The following is a 16,705-nucleotide window of genomic DNA, read 5'->3' as shown; positions in this document are numbered from 1 at the left end:
AATCGAGTTGTTTCTTCTTCTTCTAAGAACGTGTGATAACCACTATAAAACCTTTTTATGTCCTTCACTTCGTGCAACAATGTGATATGCACCTAATAAGGTTTAATAAACAAATAAATAAAAACAAATTTCATCCATGAACTTCTAAACTTTCTATTCTGGCAAATTCTTAACGATTCAAATTGTTTCATTCATTGAGTAGAATTTACAAAATAAGTTCATCATTCTCCAAACCAAGATTTGACAGTGAAAGTGTCTTCTGTGTAGTAAGTAATACCATATGAGCAAAAGCATTTACATATATATTCAAAATAGAATCGGGAAACCCAATCAGTTTGCCAGGTATTACTCTAATCCTGAAACTGGATCTAAATTTAGCTAATGAGCCAAGTACGAATGCTGCTTATCTCACAACAAATCCTCCAATCCAAAACACTAAACTACGTCAGGAATTAGCTACCTATGCTATACAATTTCTTCTCACGGAGTAAATGACAACTTGACTCTCTCAAGGATGAAATTTCACGCGTCTAGCACAAATTAAAGACTGGCGTCTTCATCCGAATTGCCAAATGTCTTGTAAAATTGGCAAACACCTTCTTCTGTAAACCAATTCTCTTTCATCTGCAAGGCACCAATCCAACTCGTTAATGGAATCTCTATGACATTTGGATGAAGAAAATGTCAATGATGCGTGTTTAACAGTGGAAGTGCGTAAGAATAAAAGGCTCACAAAGTATGGGTAGTCCTTGATGCGAAAATTTGCTGGAGCAGCCTCCATAAACAAATGAATGAAGTACAAAACAAATTTGCCACATTCGTCACCATTTTTCTGTTGTGGCACCTGGAAAGTTTGTAGGTCCATGTGATTAGTTACAATAGCAAGGGCCAAGTGAAAACACGAACGAAAGCGCTTAGAGAGAAAACTAAAATCCATCTGATACCAATATTGTAATTGAGAGTAAATAAAACTCGTGTACTTCATTCGTTGAGAAGTAAAATAGTAAAACAGAAGCACCACCTTACCAATAAACTGTATTCAGAAAAAATAGTTCAAACATGTCAATTGCGCTTACCTTAGGCACCATGAGAGGAATTTTGCAAATAACATTCAAGTTTTTGCATTTGCCATCTTCTTTAAAAATGTCAAACACAAATCTGAAAAAGATTGCAAAAGCATATTCAATGCTTAGAGAGAGGCATTTACAACAATAGATAAAATACAAATTAACAATAAAAGACTTACTTTCTAATCTCTGGTTCAAGCCGCCTTGGATTCGCTTCCTGAAGTGAATCAAGCAGTAACATGCATGGTTTTCTCCTTTTTGACTCAGGGCTCGCATCAAAGTGACAAAATATCAAGAGGCTCCAGTGGCTCCTGATAACAGTTAGTTAATTATAAGATACAGTATGATGATGATAAGAGATTAAATAAGTCAGAAGTGGGAAGAATCTACCAGCAAACAATAGGAACAAAGACATATTTCTTTGAAAATATTTCTTTGTCCTTGATCCATTTCAGGACCTTTCTTCTGTGGGATGCTTTCAAGTATAAGTTAAACCATAAGCAGTCAAGGTATGTAAACTGAATCTTCTTCTCTTCTGGGGAGCTCCTCCATAAATTCCTACACATTTCAATACTTCAATCAAATTAAATCAAAGGTCTCAGTATGTTTAGCAAGATTCTAAGAAATATTACTTACTGAAAACAATATTCAAAAGCTCTAGAGTCTAGCTTTCTTTTTCGAACAGGAATTGCACCATTGCATCCAACCTTCTTTTTCAATTGCCTGCGTCGACGAACTGGACCCGTGCCTGAAACGGATGGGGATACGGGCTGAAATTTTTTAACATTCTCTGATTCTTCTAACTCAACACTGCTACTGTGCCCTGATAAATGATTTAAGAGTTGAGTTACATTTTGGAACCTGAATACCACATTGTGACATAATTTTCTCAATAAATTCAGCCAAACAATCTAACTTAAGTTTAAATAGGGATTCCAACAGAGAAGCTGAGGCCATAGTAGACCATAAATAAACAACGAGCAATAAAAGATGAAGAAGTGATTTTCTCCATGAGATAATAGAATTTTTTTTATCCTACTGGGATCTAATGTTCTACCCCAACGCTATTATCAAATAACAAAACAACATTGATGATGAATTATTACAAAATATAGGTGGCTATGGTCTTTTGAACTCCATACAACTTAATTGAACTCTACTCTGATTTACAGAGCATCAAAATAAGGGGGGAAAAAAGAGGAAAGGGCTGACAGCTTTTAATAATCAATATAACTTCAATAAAATAACCACAAGTTTCAGATCTCTAGTAAGCCTTCGAAAGTTGGATAAACAACCATAGGAATCATCCAACTCCTGTAAACAAATTACCAGGTACTGAACCACATCCAAAATTCATTAAAAGTATGCATAAAAGTTGGAACTAGTCAAGTTTAAACAGAAGCCTTCATTGTCTTTGAAATGAAACCTTCCTTTTTGCGGAAATAAAACACAATTTTTCATTGATAAAATGGAAAGTAACTAATGCTCAAAGATACAATAACCTTCGAGATAATAGAGAAAGTAACTTTGAAAAGAAACCTTCCTTTTTTCCGAATGAAAACACATTTTTTCATTGATAAAATGGAAAGTAACTAATGCTGAAAGATACAATAACCTTCGACATAATAGAGAAATTTAGCATACTGCAGAAAAGTTACCACACTACATGACAAATGAGACAAACTCGTGGTACAGTTAACATACATGGGCAACCAAATAATGTTACACTACGCCACCATCCACGTAGTTAATGAAGTTCTAGATGGTCTATGAGTTTTGGTTCCTAATGAGTTCGAGATTCAGCTTCCCATTACGAATTATCAACACCGCGCCACTCCAAAAACAAAAATCGCTATCGGAAGTCCAACCAACGCCCTTCTAATCAAACATTCAAACTACCCAGCTACGCATTTCTTCGGCTAATAATCTTAGTAGCCGCTAATGGCAGAGAAGAAACATACTACAAGCTAGTAAAAACAAGCCCCCCGTTATCACTACTCCCTCGTAACGAAGAAACAAAAATGTCAGCCAAAATCCAACGAATGAACTTTCAATCGCTATAAACATTCCCGTTCCAAGCTCCAAATTCAATCTCTCGGTAAACACAGTGATGGAATTTACCTGTAATCGGGTGCTCGAGGTCGATGAATACTACAGGTTGTTGACGCTTTCGCTTACCCATTGATGGCGATGCTTCACACTACTACTCCGATTCTTTTTCTCGGTCGAAGAAGATGAAGACTGGCGGGCTGTGCTGTGTTTAGAGGCGGGGGATCTGAATCGTTCCTGTGGTGAAACGACATGTCGTAATTCGTACAGAACTCGATTATAGTATTGCTTTTCCTTCCCCCCAACCCCCCAATTTCCTATCAATCTAATATGTTAAATTACAAGAAGGGAACGAATGTAGATTTAGGGTCTGTTTTGCTCAAAAGGATGTACTTTAGCAACCATCCAAAATAATTTTTATAATGGTTTCAAGGTATGTTTTAAATATACTTATCAAATAAATATTGTTTTCTCTTCGACTCAAATGATTTGTTTTTCATTTTTCTTTTCCTAACTAACTCGTCAAAGATAGCCACGTGACTAATGACGGTTCCTAAGCTCATAGGTTGGTGCTATCAATTTGAGCACAATACATAATAAACCAATTTACAGTGAAAATGAATAGTTACCATAATACTTGAATTTTCAACGTGAGATTCTCAACATGTCCCCTTAAGATGGTGACTATTGTGAGTTCACGATTCTTGATCGCACCACAGTTATTTCTTATTAACTTAAATACTCGTTTGGGCTTTTATGTATTTTGTCAACATTTTAAATCGCTAATGAACCAAAAAACTCAACTTTGATGGGTAAAGGCAGAGTTAATTATGTCATCTAACATAACCTTAGTATCAAATCATAAAACTTCCAAAGTGAAGTTAGCTCAAAAAGTTAGAAAAATGTTACAATGTGATCTAAATTTAGTTATTCCTCGTATCAAAAACTACGAAGTGAGTCAAGATCAAGACCCCGAAATGAGTTTGATTTATCACAACTCCGTGAATTTCATAACTCATTAAAGCTTGTCATTCAATTTTTCATCCAACGCATCCATTTAAAAAGTTAAACTTAATATTAGCTCTATTAGTCGTCTAAAATGTTTTTCATTTATTTTGATTATATCGGTTTTTCAATCTAATTATCTCCGTGTCTATACCTTTAATAAATAATTGAATTGATTTTGAAGATTAACTTATTGTCAACTTTTTTTCAAGAAATTATAGTTTTTAAGATTCTCTGTTCAAGTAATCTATACAAAATGTTTGACGAAAATTTTTGTTATTCAAAAAACTAAATTTAATATTTATTGAGAACACGTTTTTGTTACTAGAAGGTGATTGACGTTTTTACTTGGTCCATATATTTCAAAACATTCCACTTACATTAATTTGTTTCAATTTTATCCCTAAATTTTCAAATCTACACTCAAAATTTTTTAATCTCAACGGATGAAAATGAAATAAAAATGAAAGTAACACTACCAAAATGTAATTCTTATAAAAGAAAAAGAACTCTACACTAAAAAATAAATCGAGTCCAATTCCTTCATAATTGGTTTCACTTCTTCCTTGGTGCCTCCTCCTGCAAGAAAGGCATCGCAGAAACGAAGCTCAAATTCCTTACTCACCGAGTCCTCTCATTTCTCAGCCGCCATGGAAGGCCAAGAAGGAACTCAGCAGCCTCATCTCGTTCTTGCTCACAAGCTTTTCCTTCTAATTCATCCCGATGTTCAAGATATCGAGAAGGTCCGTCTCACGGAGGAAGTATTGGCTTCCGTTAAAGCAGATGGTAATTCCCTTGTTGCTCTATAATCTTAACGAGTTTCATCGACTTAGCATTGCGGTTTCTGTCTCCTGAAATGGGTTTTTTTTGTTTTTTTTTTCTTTTCTAATTATCTTATTTGTTATCTGTATTGTGTAGACATGTCTCCGTTATACGAAACCCTAACGGGAAGTTCGCTGTTGGATTTGGATCGGAGTGTGTTGGACTCGATGCGTGCGAAGAATGAGGAGGAGCTGAAGAAGCTGGACGAGAAGTGAGTTTCTATATTCTCGTGGATCTGTTTTTTAGAGTGTTCCTTAGTGTGAGGATTATCTAGGAGAGTAGAGCTGAAGTTCTTTGAGTATTCGTAAATTTGTTCATTATTTTGATTATTGTTGAATTGTGCATCAATTAACAGCTTCGTACCCACTTGGTCACTTTAATGGCGGAGTTATTGTTCAATCCATTTCAACGCATAGGCTTTAAACTACAGTTAAATCCCATGGAGGTGTATATCTCTTATACTAGAGGCGTAATTCTACTTTGCCTTTGGTTCTTATTCTACCATTTCGTGACCTTACATTGCCCAATTCCTAATTGATGGAAGGTTACGGTGCTTTGAATAGTGGCCTTCTTTGGTACCTCTTGTCTTATAGCAGCTGAGTGCGATGAGTTGGGCACTTGGGTATGTGCTTTCCCCACTCGCACCTCCTCGTCCTTCCTTTAGTTAATTTGTTAAAGAGTCCTTGCAGTGTGCACAACGCCTTGAGTAACCAACAGCGGAAGTGTACAAATAGTGTTTTTCTAGGTAATTTGAGGAACCTAGAAGCTGCCCTTGAAGCCAGGCTCAATTTGAAACCACTTTGCCCTCATCTTCCTTAATTTATGACCGTCATTTCTTAGGAACTACCGTACCCATGTTGGATTTGGACATCCAATCAATTTATTGGAAGCAAGGAGAAAAATCTGTTGTTCTGGTCCAATAAACATAAAAAAGCTTCAAACATATCTCACTTTTCATCCCCCACAATGAATTAATGAAAAAAAAAAAAACAAAAAAAAAAAAATCAAGGAAGCTTTGCATGGTTGATCTGAGCTTTTTGTAGATAATGGCCAGTACTTTTGTAGCTTTACTGCTAAGTTAAATCATGGTCATGCGGATACGACATGGACATATGTGGTGACATGTGAATTTTTAAAATTCAGGACATCAACACTGCAAGAACACCTTTATTAAAAGTTAAAATACTATTTCAGTCCATGTACTTTGGGACTCATTGGTTATCTTACTTTCAATTGTCCAAATATAGTTTCATAATTTCAATAAATATTAAAATTATTTATTATCAGTTGGAAGTTATTTTTTTTATCGACTTTGGTAAAATATAAATAATAATTTCCATTCAAGAAAATACACAATGTAATGTCATCTAAAATTGACTTTGTACTAGTAGTATCTAACACATATCGGTTGTGCTAACAAGTGTTCAACACGTGTCAAACATGTGTCTTAGTGTTGAAGAGTGCAACCTGCGTTAAACACGAACATGCCAACTAAACTGAAGTGTATCTACATTTTAGTTACGAGTACTATTATGTTTGTTCTTTATTGTTTTCTTAACTGTAATTCTTGTATGTTAAACTATTGTTTTATTTTCTTTTACCTAGGATTGCTGACGCTGAAGAAAACTTAGGTGAAAGTGAAGTTCGAGAAGCTCATCTGGCCAAATCTCTTTTTTTCATTCGTATTGGTGATAAGGTTGGTTATTCAAATTTTCTCCCCAGATCTTATAGGACTACTCTATGACTTCCAATTAACTTTCTACATTTTGAACTCAGGACAGAGCACTGGAGCAACTCAAGGTAACTGAGAGCAAAACAGTTGCAGTTGGACTAAAGATGGATTTGGTTTTCCATACATTACAGCTTGGATTTTTCTATATGGATTTCGATCTGATCTCCAAAAGTATTGACAAAGCGAAAAAGTATGCCACATATGAATTTAATTTTTTCACTTGGTATCTTCTTAAAAATAAATATATCCATATTCTTGTTTGTGATTACTTGCTTTCTGCGCCAGCTTGTTTGAAGAAGGTGGTGATTGGGAAAGAAAGAATCGTCTGAAGGTGTATGAAGGCTTGTACTGCATGTCCACTCGAAACTTCAAGAAAGCAGCCAACTTGTTTTTGGATTCCATCTCAACATTCACAACATACGAACTTTTTCCTTATGACACATTCATATTTTATACTGTTCTCACAAGCATTATATCATTGGATAGAGTGTCTCTAAAGCAAAAGGTACATCCACAGATATTCATTTGGCTTGTTTCTTGCCTTTTCTTGTACTAACGTGGATAATTGGCATGTTCTGCAATTACATTATCAATTTTAATGGATATACTGCAGGTAGTTGATGCTCCTGAGATATTGACGGTGATCGGAAAAGTCCCATATCTTTCTGAATTTTTGAACTCTTTGTATGACTGTCAATATAAATCCTTTTTCTCAGCCTTCGGTAGGTGGAAATGTTCTTCAACGTTTAAAATTATGATTGATAGTCTTCTTATGTTTGGTATCTCATTTATCTCCTTTACGTGCATGAATGCAGCTGGCCTGACAGAGCAAATAAAATTAGATCGTTATTTGCATCCGCACTTCAGGTATTACATGAGAGAAGTCAGAACTGTTGTTTATTCCCAGTTTTTGGAGTCCTATAAGAGTGTTACCATCGAAGCTATGGCAAAGGCATTTGGAGTATCTGTGGAATTTATTGATCTGTAAGTGGACGTGCATTGGCGTTTCTTCTTCTTCTTTTTTATCTGAATGATGTGTAAAGAACTATTTTCCCTCAACATAAAATATGCATATTTCTGGTGTCAGGGAATTATCTCGTTTTATTGCTGCGGGAAAACTACATTGCAAGATTGATAAAGTAGCAGGTGTTCTTGAAACTAATCGCCCTGATTCAAAGAATGCTCTGTACCAAGCTACCATCAAGCAAGGAGATTTCTTACTGAACCGTATCCAGAAGTTGTCTCGTGTAATTGATCTGTAACTAGGGTCTTAGTTTATTTGAAATTTGTTTGGTTAAATTCGAGCCAAAAAGCCACATTGCTGCACGGATGAAATTTGAGCATTAGAACTTCGTGAAAAACGGGCGTTGTAATTTTGTTTTAAGCATATTGACAACTCGTGCCTTACTGTTATCAATATCTTGTTTTATTATCTTGTTTTTATTAACCAAGAACCTTGTTCTTTGAATGGTCTGCATCTTCTACCCCTCTTCACGTTTTCTTTATTCTTCTTGGTTCATATTTGTTTTTGAGTCGAATAAATTAATCCACTCTTGCCCAATTGGATATTAAATTTACCCTCAACCGTTTAAAAGGGTGACTTTAATATCGGAAATTCTTAGTTTTCAAACTTATTTTATAGGTTGATTTTTACTGGTTTGATATTCTATATATTTCAAGTTAACAAATGAAAGAGAGTTAAATGTTGTAATGTTAAATTTACTTTCAAGGTTTTGAGTTACTCTTTAACTATAGTTAGGTTTCTTGTTAGACGATTGTTGTAAAATTATAGCAATTATGTTTTGTCAAAAAAAAGGCTATTCTAGATTTGTCATTTTAGACTCAATCTAGAAAATCTAGAATGGTCTTTCTTTGACAAACTAGCTATATGTCTCGAGCAAAAACTTTATGACAAGCCTACAATCCTATAATCAATGTATATGTACTTTGGTTTTCATTAAATATAATGTTCTTTAAGATGTTAACGTAAATGGTGAATATCAAGTAAATGGTGAATATCAGCTTGTAGTCTTAAGTTTTTGAAGTTGTATAACTAGAAATGAGGGCGTTTGAATCAAATAGTGATGCTATTTTGATGGGATTTATTAATTGAACTTAAATGTAAATGGTGAATATCAACTTGTAGTCTTTAACTTTTTGAAGTTGTATAACTAAAACTGAGTGCGTTTGAATCAAATAGTGATGCTACTTTGATAGGCTTTTGGAGAGAAAAAATTTGTAAATGTGATGTTGAGTTGATTTTAAATGAAACTAAGTGACAATATATCTAAATTACTAATAGCACTTTAAATTGATTAAAATCTAAAGTTTAGCTACAGCTATTTTGAACCAATCTTTTTAGATTTAAGTGATTTTGAAATATTCAGAATGAAATGGCTACAAATTATCTAAATTGATATTATGAGTTTAGGGCCGCTAATAGTTAGCCATTTTAGTACGGGGAATACAAGGTTTAGGTAGTATAAGTGAATCCCATTTCATGTTTTTAAGTGGCAGATTGAAGAGAACTTGGAGCTAGGATAATCTCACATGGAGGATTTGTTGTTGTTCATCGTTAATTCAAAAACGAAAGAAGACAGCGAAGGAGAAGTTCAGCTCGTTAAGAAACTACGTCAAGTTAAAGGTGAAGTGACGGTAGGATTGGGTTCTGTTTGTTCCCATTTCAGATCAAAAATTGGGAATTTTTTTTTCTTTAAATGGAACTCCAAAATCCAACTGAAGAAACCCTGTTGCATGTGAGAGGATTTTCCAAGGTTTCTCAGCCACATTTTCTGAAGTTTTTATACATACTATCCCTTTAATGGGCCATCGACCCACTTGGCTTTTCAACAGGGTATTCTTTTTTGTTTGCTTCCAAGCAGTCATTCATGGCCACGCTTGACGTTGAGTATCATCAAAGGCTCTGAGCATTGAATTGAGAGGACCCATTTCCGGATTGAAGCTAGAAATTCGCCATGTTCCCTCGTTTTGATTTTAGAGATGTTCAAGAGAAGCTCTCCGCTCAGTTCAGACCTTGGGAACGTTCTTTTCAATTCTGGGTTCGTGTTGCAGACATCTATACTGGTTACAAGGTTTGTGTTTATGATTGTTGTGTTAGTGCGTGGGATTTAGAAAGTTGGCGGTTTAATTTTCTTTGTGGGTGTTGCAGGTGCTTCAACTACGGGTGAAATTCGAGAAGGATGCGGAGAAACAGGAGACAATGTGGGAGAATCAGCATGAACATGCAGCCGAGAAGATATATGCTATGTGCTCCGAAATGGGTGGTTTCTTCCTTAAGGTATTCTGTCTACGAATCGTTATCTCTCTCGAAATGGGTTGTTTCCTTATCACTTATCTAGGATAGATTATTCTCCACTTTCATTCCATCGAATGGGAAATTGGAGTACTTCAATTGATTTGTTATCCTTATCGACTCCTTTACTTTTGTTTTATTTTATTGTTGTCTCTCTTTCTTTTTCCTTTTTGAATCATGGTTTTAGTTCTAGAACAATTGACTTACTTGAAGCTGGATTTTATGAATGAGGTTGCTCAAGTTATTGGGAAGCCGGATTTGGCCCCAGCTGCATGGGTGAAGAGGCTCGTTACACTGTGTGATCAAGCACCAGCAACGCCTTTTGATGTTGTTCAACGTGTGGTGGAGAAGGAACTGCACAGAAGTCTTGGTGATGTCTTTGAAACATTTGATCCGGACCCTCTTGGTTCAGCTTCGATTGCTCAGGTCTCTATTTAAATTTTATTAAATCCGATTCATTTGATTGTTTATTAAAGCATGACTCTTGCTATGAAAAGATTAGACAACTTGGACTCGGAGTAATTTACTTACATTACTTAGTTGACATTTATAAAGGATATCTAATGAATTATCAGTTCAATACACTTGTTTAGCAGAAAGAGGAATATATTTTTGCTCATTATTAGACAATCGCTTATTCACTAATTTTGTGTGAGGCCAATAGTTTTCATTTTCCATTTTGTGGAGAACCGTTTTTGCTCTACTTCGCTCTATCTCTATCTGGGGACATTTTAGTGATAGGTTCTAGAGGATACTACTTATGGGGATTGCACGTAGGTACAAGAAAAATTGTTGTGTAAACAACTTGAATTCATAGAACATGAGGTGGTCTTCGGCAGTTGGATTTATTACTTGTTGGAGGAAATTTGGCGTATCAGCTGTTGGATTACTTTGTATTTTCCAATCACTTGGACTCCTACGAAGAAATAGAAATATTTAGACATCCAAAAAAGAAAAAAATTACGTGTAGTTTGGTTTGTTTGACATGAAAACTGAAGCATTCATTGTCCTTTCGAAACATGGCTTTGACTGCTGTGTTTCTCTGCTTATAAAATCTCTTCTTAAATAATTCATCCCTTTTAGGAATAGCTCCCATGTGGTTGAAAGGATTATTTGACTGTGTATTTGCTGTTTCTAAAAGACTTGTAAAGTTTATTCTTGAGATATTTTTTGTGCTCAATTTAGGTTCACAGAGCTAGGCTAAAGGGTGACAGGGATGACGTTGTGGTCAAGGTATGGAAAGTTAAGCCCCATAATATCCTCATTATTTATGGTCTCTTAATCTCTTACTCAAGCCTAATTAATCTGTGGTAGGTGCAACATCCGGGAACTGAGGATTTAATGATGACAGATATCCGTAATTTGCAAGCGTTTGCCTTGTACATGCAAAAGACAGATATCAAATTCGATCTATATTCTGTAACTAAGGAAATAGAGAAACAGGTGCAATTTCGAAAATGGTGTTCTGTTTCTTCTTCTCTCTCTTTCTTTTTCAAAAAGGAGTAACAAATGGAGTTACAAAATGGTGCTATTCTTTTTGCTACTTGTTTTTTCCCTTTTCCTTTTGATCTAGATTCCGACAGTGCTTTCTCAACTTTATTGTAAATCTTATACCTTGCTTGTCACAACCAATGATGGAATATTTCAATTTGATCTTATGATGCCTTTAGGAAATTTCTCTTTTTAAGTATGATCGCTAACAAAGCTAACTTTGAGTCAGAAAATTCATAGTATATTTTATATCCTAGACTGTCAACTGACATATGGATGTATTAGCGTCCAAGAGATTTGCGATTTGAATCCTCATACCCCTATACTAAATAAATAAATAACCTTCATGGTTATAGAGAAGATTGTAGACTGATTTTTATTTCAACCTGCTGTGTTTAAAGGAAAAGGAAGGATGTTATAAAGTTGTGCTATGCAGCCCCTTTTGTGGAACTTTTGAAGAGAGAAATGTTGGGATTTTTGAAGACGAGCTCTATTCTTTTGATTCGTTTTTCAAAGTGTAGTATGCTACTTATTGTTAGCGTTCAAATCACACAACATTTGTAATTTTTTCCTTTCATGATTATTATTGATTTGAAAGTTTTCCGTTGGTAGATTTCTGGGTGATGGCTCCTCTCCCACATCTCTTAGGTTGTTCTTTTGTGTGGATATACTTCTCTCAGTTTCTTATCTAACAAACACATAAATGAAGATGAATGATTTTTGAAAGGGGAAAAAAGTGCATTCACATGAGAGATTGATGATTTGCTTTTTCCCTCTTCCATCCTCATTAAGAGGAACGCAATATAATCAAAATGATGTATGGAGTGTTATGTATTCTTGAAACTTCCATTTATTGTTTCAAGCTCTTGATTGCTTCATTTCATTATATCAAACTTTTGCCTGTTCTCTTTCTAACGATGATGGATTCTCATTTTGAAATCTTTTCCTTTTAAACTTTTCAAGATTGGTTACGAATTTGATTTTGAGAGGGAGGCCAATGCTATTGAAAGGATCCGGCATTTTCTATATAGCAACAACAAAAAGAGCCCAGTATTGGTGCCACAAGTGATGAAGAATATTGTTACCAGGTACATGCAACTAATGTTAGTTCTTGATGTGGCTAATTTGATGGGACTTAGGTAAATAAATTAAACTCTTAACGCAACTTAATACCATTGTGATTATTTTCCGTTTTTCTTTTTAATCTAAAAAGCTATGTATTTAGTTATCTTCATTTGCTAATTGATTTTTTTCTTTTTAGAAAATCATTCAATAAATTTTCAGAACTAAGCCACAATTTTATTATGAACCATAGCAACTCTGAATTTGAAAGCTTCCCACCTCTCCCTAATTCTCAGCTGAGAATGTCTAGATGAAAGAAATAAGCAAAATGGTATCTCTTAACAAACAACACTGTCCCATAACTCCTTACATGACGGCTCAATCAAACTAAAAAAGCATATTGACTCCATATCCCATCACACCCTTGCATTTGTACACCTATGCAATCCAGGGGTACCATAAATATGGTCAAAAGACAGACCATCATTTTTTCTGTTGCTTTTGGTTGGCTTTCACCCTGAAGACAGATAATTTCTCTGAAAGTTTCGTCTGGCTAGTTATTTGTTGAAAATTTCCAATAAAACAGAATAACAGATTCATCTTAGAATTGGATAAATTTGTAGAGCATTGAGATTAGAACCAAGAGGTTCTGTAGTTGGTTTTATAAGTGCTGGTGAAATGATGCTATCCAATCAATGGCAATTTTTTAATTGTTACTTATTATGACGTTGAACTTCTGTGCCATTGAAGCAAACTAGTGCAACATACTTCTTATTTTCCTCCTATCTGGATTGGCTTAGGTGGTTCCTACCTCTTTGAACTATGTTTGCTCTTCTCTATGTGGAGATTTTAGTAATCAAGTCTTTTGTTTGGTTAGGAGGGTGTTGGTGATGGAATATATTGATGGAATCCCAATCCTCAATCTTGGTGATGAAATGGCAAAGAGAGGCATAGATGCTAGTGGCAGACTTGCTTTAGCAGCAAAGCAGTAAGGATTTATACTGAGAACTTCTCTTTGTTTTAATTGATTTTTTCTTTATCGACGTGGCTATAGTGTCTTATCTACAAAATTTCTTTGTGGTTGACTGTTTCCATTGCAGTTATTGCCTAATTTCGGGTCTGAAGTGCAAAATGGTAACAATTTGATGGATTTTAAAATAATCTCTTGAAGCGAAAATTCATCCACTTATATCCCAATGTATTGGAGATAACTTCTCTATTTCCTGTCTTATAACCTTGACTTGAGATTCTGGCACTTCTCCGTGAATTCAAATTAACATTTTCTATATTTTCTCCCAATGCCTTTCGGAAGGCGTATCTCATTGATTTTCGGGGTTTTACATAATTGTTTGACTGCAATTGACTCACTATTTACTTCAATATTCTTATTACGTCCCTTATTCGATGGACATATTTCCTTCACTTATCCAGTAGTTTATTTTTTCTCTCTCATGAGAAGTACTCATACCCTCCAGTAAAATTTTATTATTGCAGGAAAATTCTTAGTAGTTTGACGATGGCATATGGGCAAATGATTCTGAAGAGTGGTTTCTTCCATGCAGATCCGCATCCAGGGAATATATTGATCTGTAAAGGCTCAGAGGCAAGTCAGCTACTGGAATTTTCTGTACAAGTTTTAAACTCATCGAAAATTTTCATTTTTGTGGCCTGTCATGCTGTCATCTTTCTCACACTCTTAAAAATGTGGTACGTGGAAGATGATCAGGATTTCAGCAGTTGATACTTGGGGTGACTTTAAGATTGCTAGGTTTAACGTCTTGACTTTCAATATCCCTGATTCAATCATGAATTGAGCTGAAAGCTGCTTTGTGACTCCATTTTATTAGGTAGCATTGCTTGATTACGGGCAAGTGAAGGATCTTCCTGACCAGTTGAGGCTTGGCTATGCTAAACTTGTTATGGATATTGCAGATGGTGACGCCTCAAGAACAGCTGAAACCTTCAGGTAACAATAATTAATAGTCTGTCTGGCTTGTATTGTATTTTTGGGGAAGGAAGCTTCCTGCCAGAGTTGGCTTTAAGATTTAAAGTTGCATTTTCATTTTTGCCCAAATGTTTCTTTCGTGGGTAAAAATTGGGAGGTTTAGTAAACTCAGTCTTGGAAAAGACTGATGAACTAACCAGTTCTTTTTAAAAGAATTTCTAAAAGAGGTTACTTGAACGTGCACAAAATTCTCTTTCCATTTTGATACTGAAGAATTTATTGAAATTTGCCAGTCTTTAAGCAATGGATCATCTTCATACCAATTCTGTTTTTCTTTAATGATTCTTCAGGGAGCTTGGGATAGATACAATAAGCAATTGTGAAAATGCACAAGAAGAACTATTTAAGTTGGCACAGGTAATGTTTGATACAAGGTTACCCCCCGGGAAGGTGTTGATGCAACCTTTCGCAGAGGACTCTTCAATAAAGAAAGTTGGTGTTCAGGTATTAAGCTTTGCAAATTGATAGTAGGGGTGGACGCAAATACACAGGGTTTTTGGTTAACCGAAGCCGACTGAATTGAGGGCGGTTGGTCCAAAGAAATTTAAATAAACTGCCCATGACCACTATAATTATATAAATTTTTTATTAATCGTTATAAGTTTTATTATCTATTATCATTTCTTAAAAACAAAATAACCCCAGTCCAGCCCACGTCTCTTTCAGATTCTCTAAATTGTTACTCTTTAGAGAGAGAGAGAGAGGAGGGGAACCGATAAAAACCGACTGCCAGACGGTTGGCTGCCATGCAAAGGAGCATGCAAGTTGGTTTTTTCCAAATGGACACCAACCGACTAATTGGTTTTTCTCAAATGGACACCAACTCACCGATGTACACTCTCAATTGATAGTGCTTCTCTGTAGAGGCATGGCATATGCATTTGTATCAGTAACTAAAAGGTCCTGTTTTTCTTTTTCTGTTTCGCTGCTGTAGTCGTTTCCAGAGGAACTCTTTTCCATACTTCGGACAATCCAAATCCTTAGAGGATTAAGTGTTGGTCTCGGGATCAATTACTCGTGCTCCGAACAATGGCGACCCATTGCAGAAGAAGCTTTGTTGCTTTCTGGTAGGCTAGAAGGTAATCCTCTTGACCTCTTTAATCTAAATCAATAGTGACTCATATGATTGTTGAATGAACTTCTCATCATTATATCTCTATTCGTTTTTGCCATTGTTCTTCATCCCCTTTCTGATCTCTTTCAGGTAGGAAAAGGAAAACAACCCACAAACGTGGATTCTTAAAGAGATTGTTTTCAAGATCAAGCTGATTTGTTCGTGACAAGATACAGCAATAGATATGAATCAATCTGGGTGCATCTAATTGGTGACAGAGGCATCAACAGTTTTTTTATACATCGATTGAAATAAATATTCAAATTCACCTTCGTCGTCATTCTTTAACAGCCACAAGCTCCATGATAGGTTTCTCAAGGTGCAACAGCCTTTGTTTGGTATTTTCTACCTTTTCCTTTCTGAGAGATGAGTAATAGGAGAATGGCTTGAAATCCATGTTTTTCTGAAATTGAGAGGTACACAGATTCACTCTTTTTCATCTGAAGTTCTTCCTCACACAAACTCATCTATGATTAGTTCAAGTTGCAGTTCAACTGTGTTTGTTATTTCTCCTCAATTCAATGTTCCATGGCAGCCTGTTCCATCTGTTTCCATTAATAACGAATTTTCTTCCACACTTAGGTTAGGTTTGAGAGAATTAGAATAATTCTATTCCATTCACTGAAGAGATGTATATGCACAAGTGTTTAATAGTAAACGAAGCTAAAAAGAAAAGAAAAATATAGCATAGATATTTATAACAGTGTTATAATACCAACATTACCAACATAACGTTTGTGAGGAAACGTCTGATATTATGATAAACTTGTACTAATATGTAAAGTTTGAAAATAGTTTAAAAAAAGAAAAATGCTTTTGTTTCGTAACTTTGATTGTAGCAATTTAGTCTTTTGAAATTTATAGTTTGTAATAATGCAGTTCTTGTGCTTTTAGATTTATAGCACTTTGTCTGTACAGTAAAATCACTTTTTATAGGTTCAATCTTGCTAGCTTGTAAAAAATTCATTAAATCTCAACAATATTTGTTTTACTATAGGATTTGTTCTAAATTTAAAAATTGAATGGCTGAACTTTTGAATGATTG

General features: G+C 35.1%; 3 protein-coding genes across 7 annotated transcripts; 2 read left to right on the top strand and 1 right to left on the bottom strand.

The window, feature by feature from the left end:
- Positions 1–166: 166 nt before the first annotated feature.
- Positions 167–3,500, bottom strand: LOC103484158 (probable ubiquitin-like-specific protease 2A). The gene is made up of 7 exons (XM_008441125.3): positions 3,189–3,500; positions 1,704–1,890; positions 1,458–1,625; positions 1,247–1,378; positions 1,077–1,158; positions 734–844; positions 167–624 (listed from the first exon to the last, which is right to left on the bottom strand). The coding sequence occupies exons 1-7, from the start codon at positions 3,247–3,249 to the stop codon at positions 541–543; spliced, it is 825 nt and encodes a 274-aa protein (XP_008439347.1). The 5' UTR covers positions 3,250–3,500; the 3' UTR covers positions 167–540.
- A 1,052-nt stretch (positions 3,501–4,552) lies between these two features.
- Positions 4,553–8,143, top strand: LOC103484168 (26S proteasome non-ATPase regulatory subunit 6 homolog). Its single transcript, XM_008441135.3, has 8 exons — positions 4,553–4,907; positions 5,040–5,154; positions 6,549–6,639; positions 6,720–6,865; positions 6,961–7,180; positions 7,289–7,397; positions 7,491–7,659; positions 7,763–8,143. The coding sequence occupies exons 1-8, from the start codon at positions 4,772–4,774 to the stop codon at positions 7,935–7,937; spliced, it is 1,161 nt and encodes a 386-aa protein (XP_008439357.1). The 5' UTR covers positions 4,553–4,771; the 3' UTR covers positions 7,938–8,143.
- A 951-nt stretch (positions 8,144–9,094) lies between these two features.
- On the top strand, positions 9,095–16,154 carry LOC103484179 (uncharacterized). Of its 5 annotated transcripts, none has more exons than XM_017044669.2 (13): positions 9,100–9,449; positions 9,558–9,767; positions 9,845–9,973; positions 10,220–10,414; positions 11,174–11,221; positions 11,303–11,431; positions 12,443–12,567; positions 13,419–13,529; positions 14,036–14,144; positions 14,389–14,507; positions 14,837–14,990; positions 15,481–15,625; positions 15,751–16,154. In XM_017044669.2, the coding sequence occupies exons 2-13, from the start codon at positions 9,651–9,653 to the stop codon at positions 15,813–15,815; spliced, it is 1,446 nt and encodes a 481-aa protein (XP_016900158.1). In that variant the 5' UTR covers positions 9,100–9,449; positions 9,558–9,650; the 3' UTR covers positions 15,816–16,154. The 5 variants fall into 5 exon arrangements, 4 of the variants coding, with proteins under 4 accessions (XP_050936093.1, XP_050936091.1, XP_016900158.1 ...); XM_051080135.1 differs by having other exon boundaries at positions 9,529–9,767; XM_051080134.1 differs by having other exon boundaries at positions 9,098–9,767; positions 14,036–14,148; positions 14,393–14,507.
- Positions 16,155–16,705: the final 551 nt, after the last annotated feature.

Source organism: Cucumis melo, chromosome 12 (assembly GCF_025177605.1).
Source record: "Cucumis melo cultivar AY chromosome 12, USDA_Cmelo_AY_1.0, whole genome shotgun sequence".
In the NCBI taxonomy this organism is placed as follows: domain Eukaryota; kingdom Viridiplantae; phylum Streptophyta; class Magnoliopsida; order Cucurbitales; family Cucurbitaceae; genus Cucumis; species Cucumis melo.
The sequence above is the reverse complement of the archived record's forward strand: the minus strand, read 5'-3'. Positions and strand labels throughout refer to the sequence as shown.

Excerpts from the sequence above, each read along its gene's own strand:
- LOC103484158 (XM_008441125.3), bottom strand. The coding sequence starts at position 3,249 with ATGGGTAAGCGAAAGCGTCAACAACCTGTAGTATTCATCGACCTCGAG. Across the intron at positions 1,626-1,703 it reads GCTTTTGAATATTGTTTTCA|GAATTTATGGAGGAGCTCCC; the intron begins GTAAGTAATATT and ends TGAAATGTGTAG. Across the intron at positions 1,159-1,246 it reads CTTGAACCAGAGATTAGAAA|ATTTGTGTTTGACATTTTTA; the intron begins GTAAGTCTTTTA and ends AATCTTTTTCAG.
- LOC103484168 (XM_008441135.3), top strand. The coding sequence starts at position 4,772 with ATGGAAGGCCAAGAAGGAACTCAGCAGCCTCATCTCGTTCTTGCTCAC. Across the intron at positions 7,181-7,288 it reads GAGTGTCTCTAAAGCAAAAG|GTAGTTGATGCTCCTGAGAT; the intron begins GTACATCCACAG and ends GATATACTGCAG. Across the intron at positions 7,660-7,762 it reads TCTGTGGAATTTATTGATCT|GGAATTATCTCGTTTTATTG; the intron begins GTAAGTGGACGT and ends TTCTGGTGTCAG.
- LOC103484179 (XM_051080134.1), top strand. The coding sequence starts at position 9,651 with ATGTTCCCTCGTTTTGATTTTAGAGATGTTCAAGAGAAGCTCTCCGCT. Across the intron at positions 10,415-11,173 it reads GTTCAGCTTCGATTGCTCAG|GTTCACAGAGCTAGGCTAAA; the intron begins GTCTCTATTTAA and ends TGCTCAATTTAG. Across the intron at positions 13,530-14,035 it reads CTTGCTTTAGCAGCAAAGCA|GAAAATTCTTAGTAGTTTGA; the intron begins GTAAGGATTTAT and ends TTATTATTGCAG.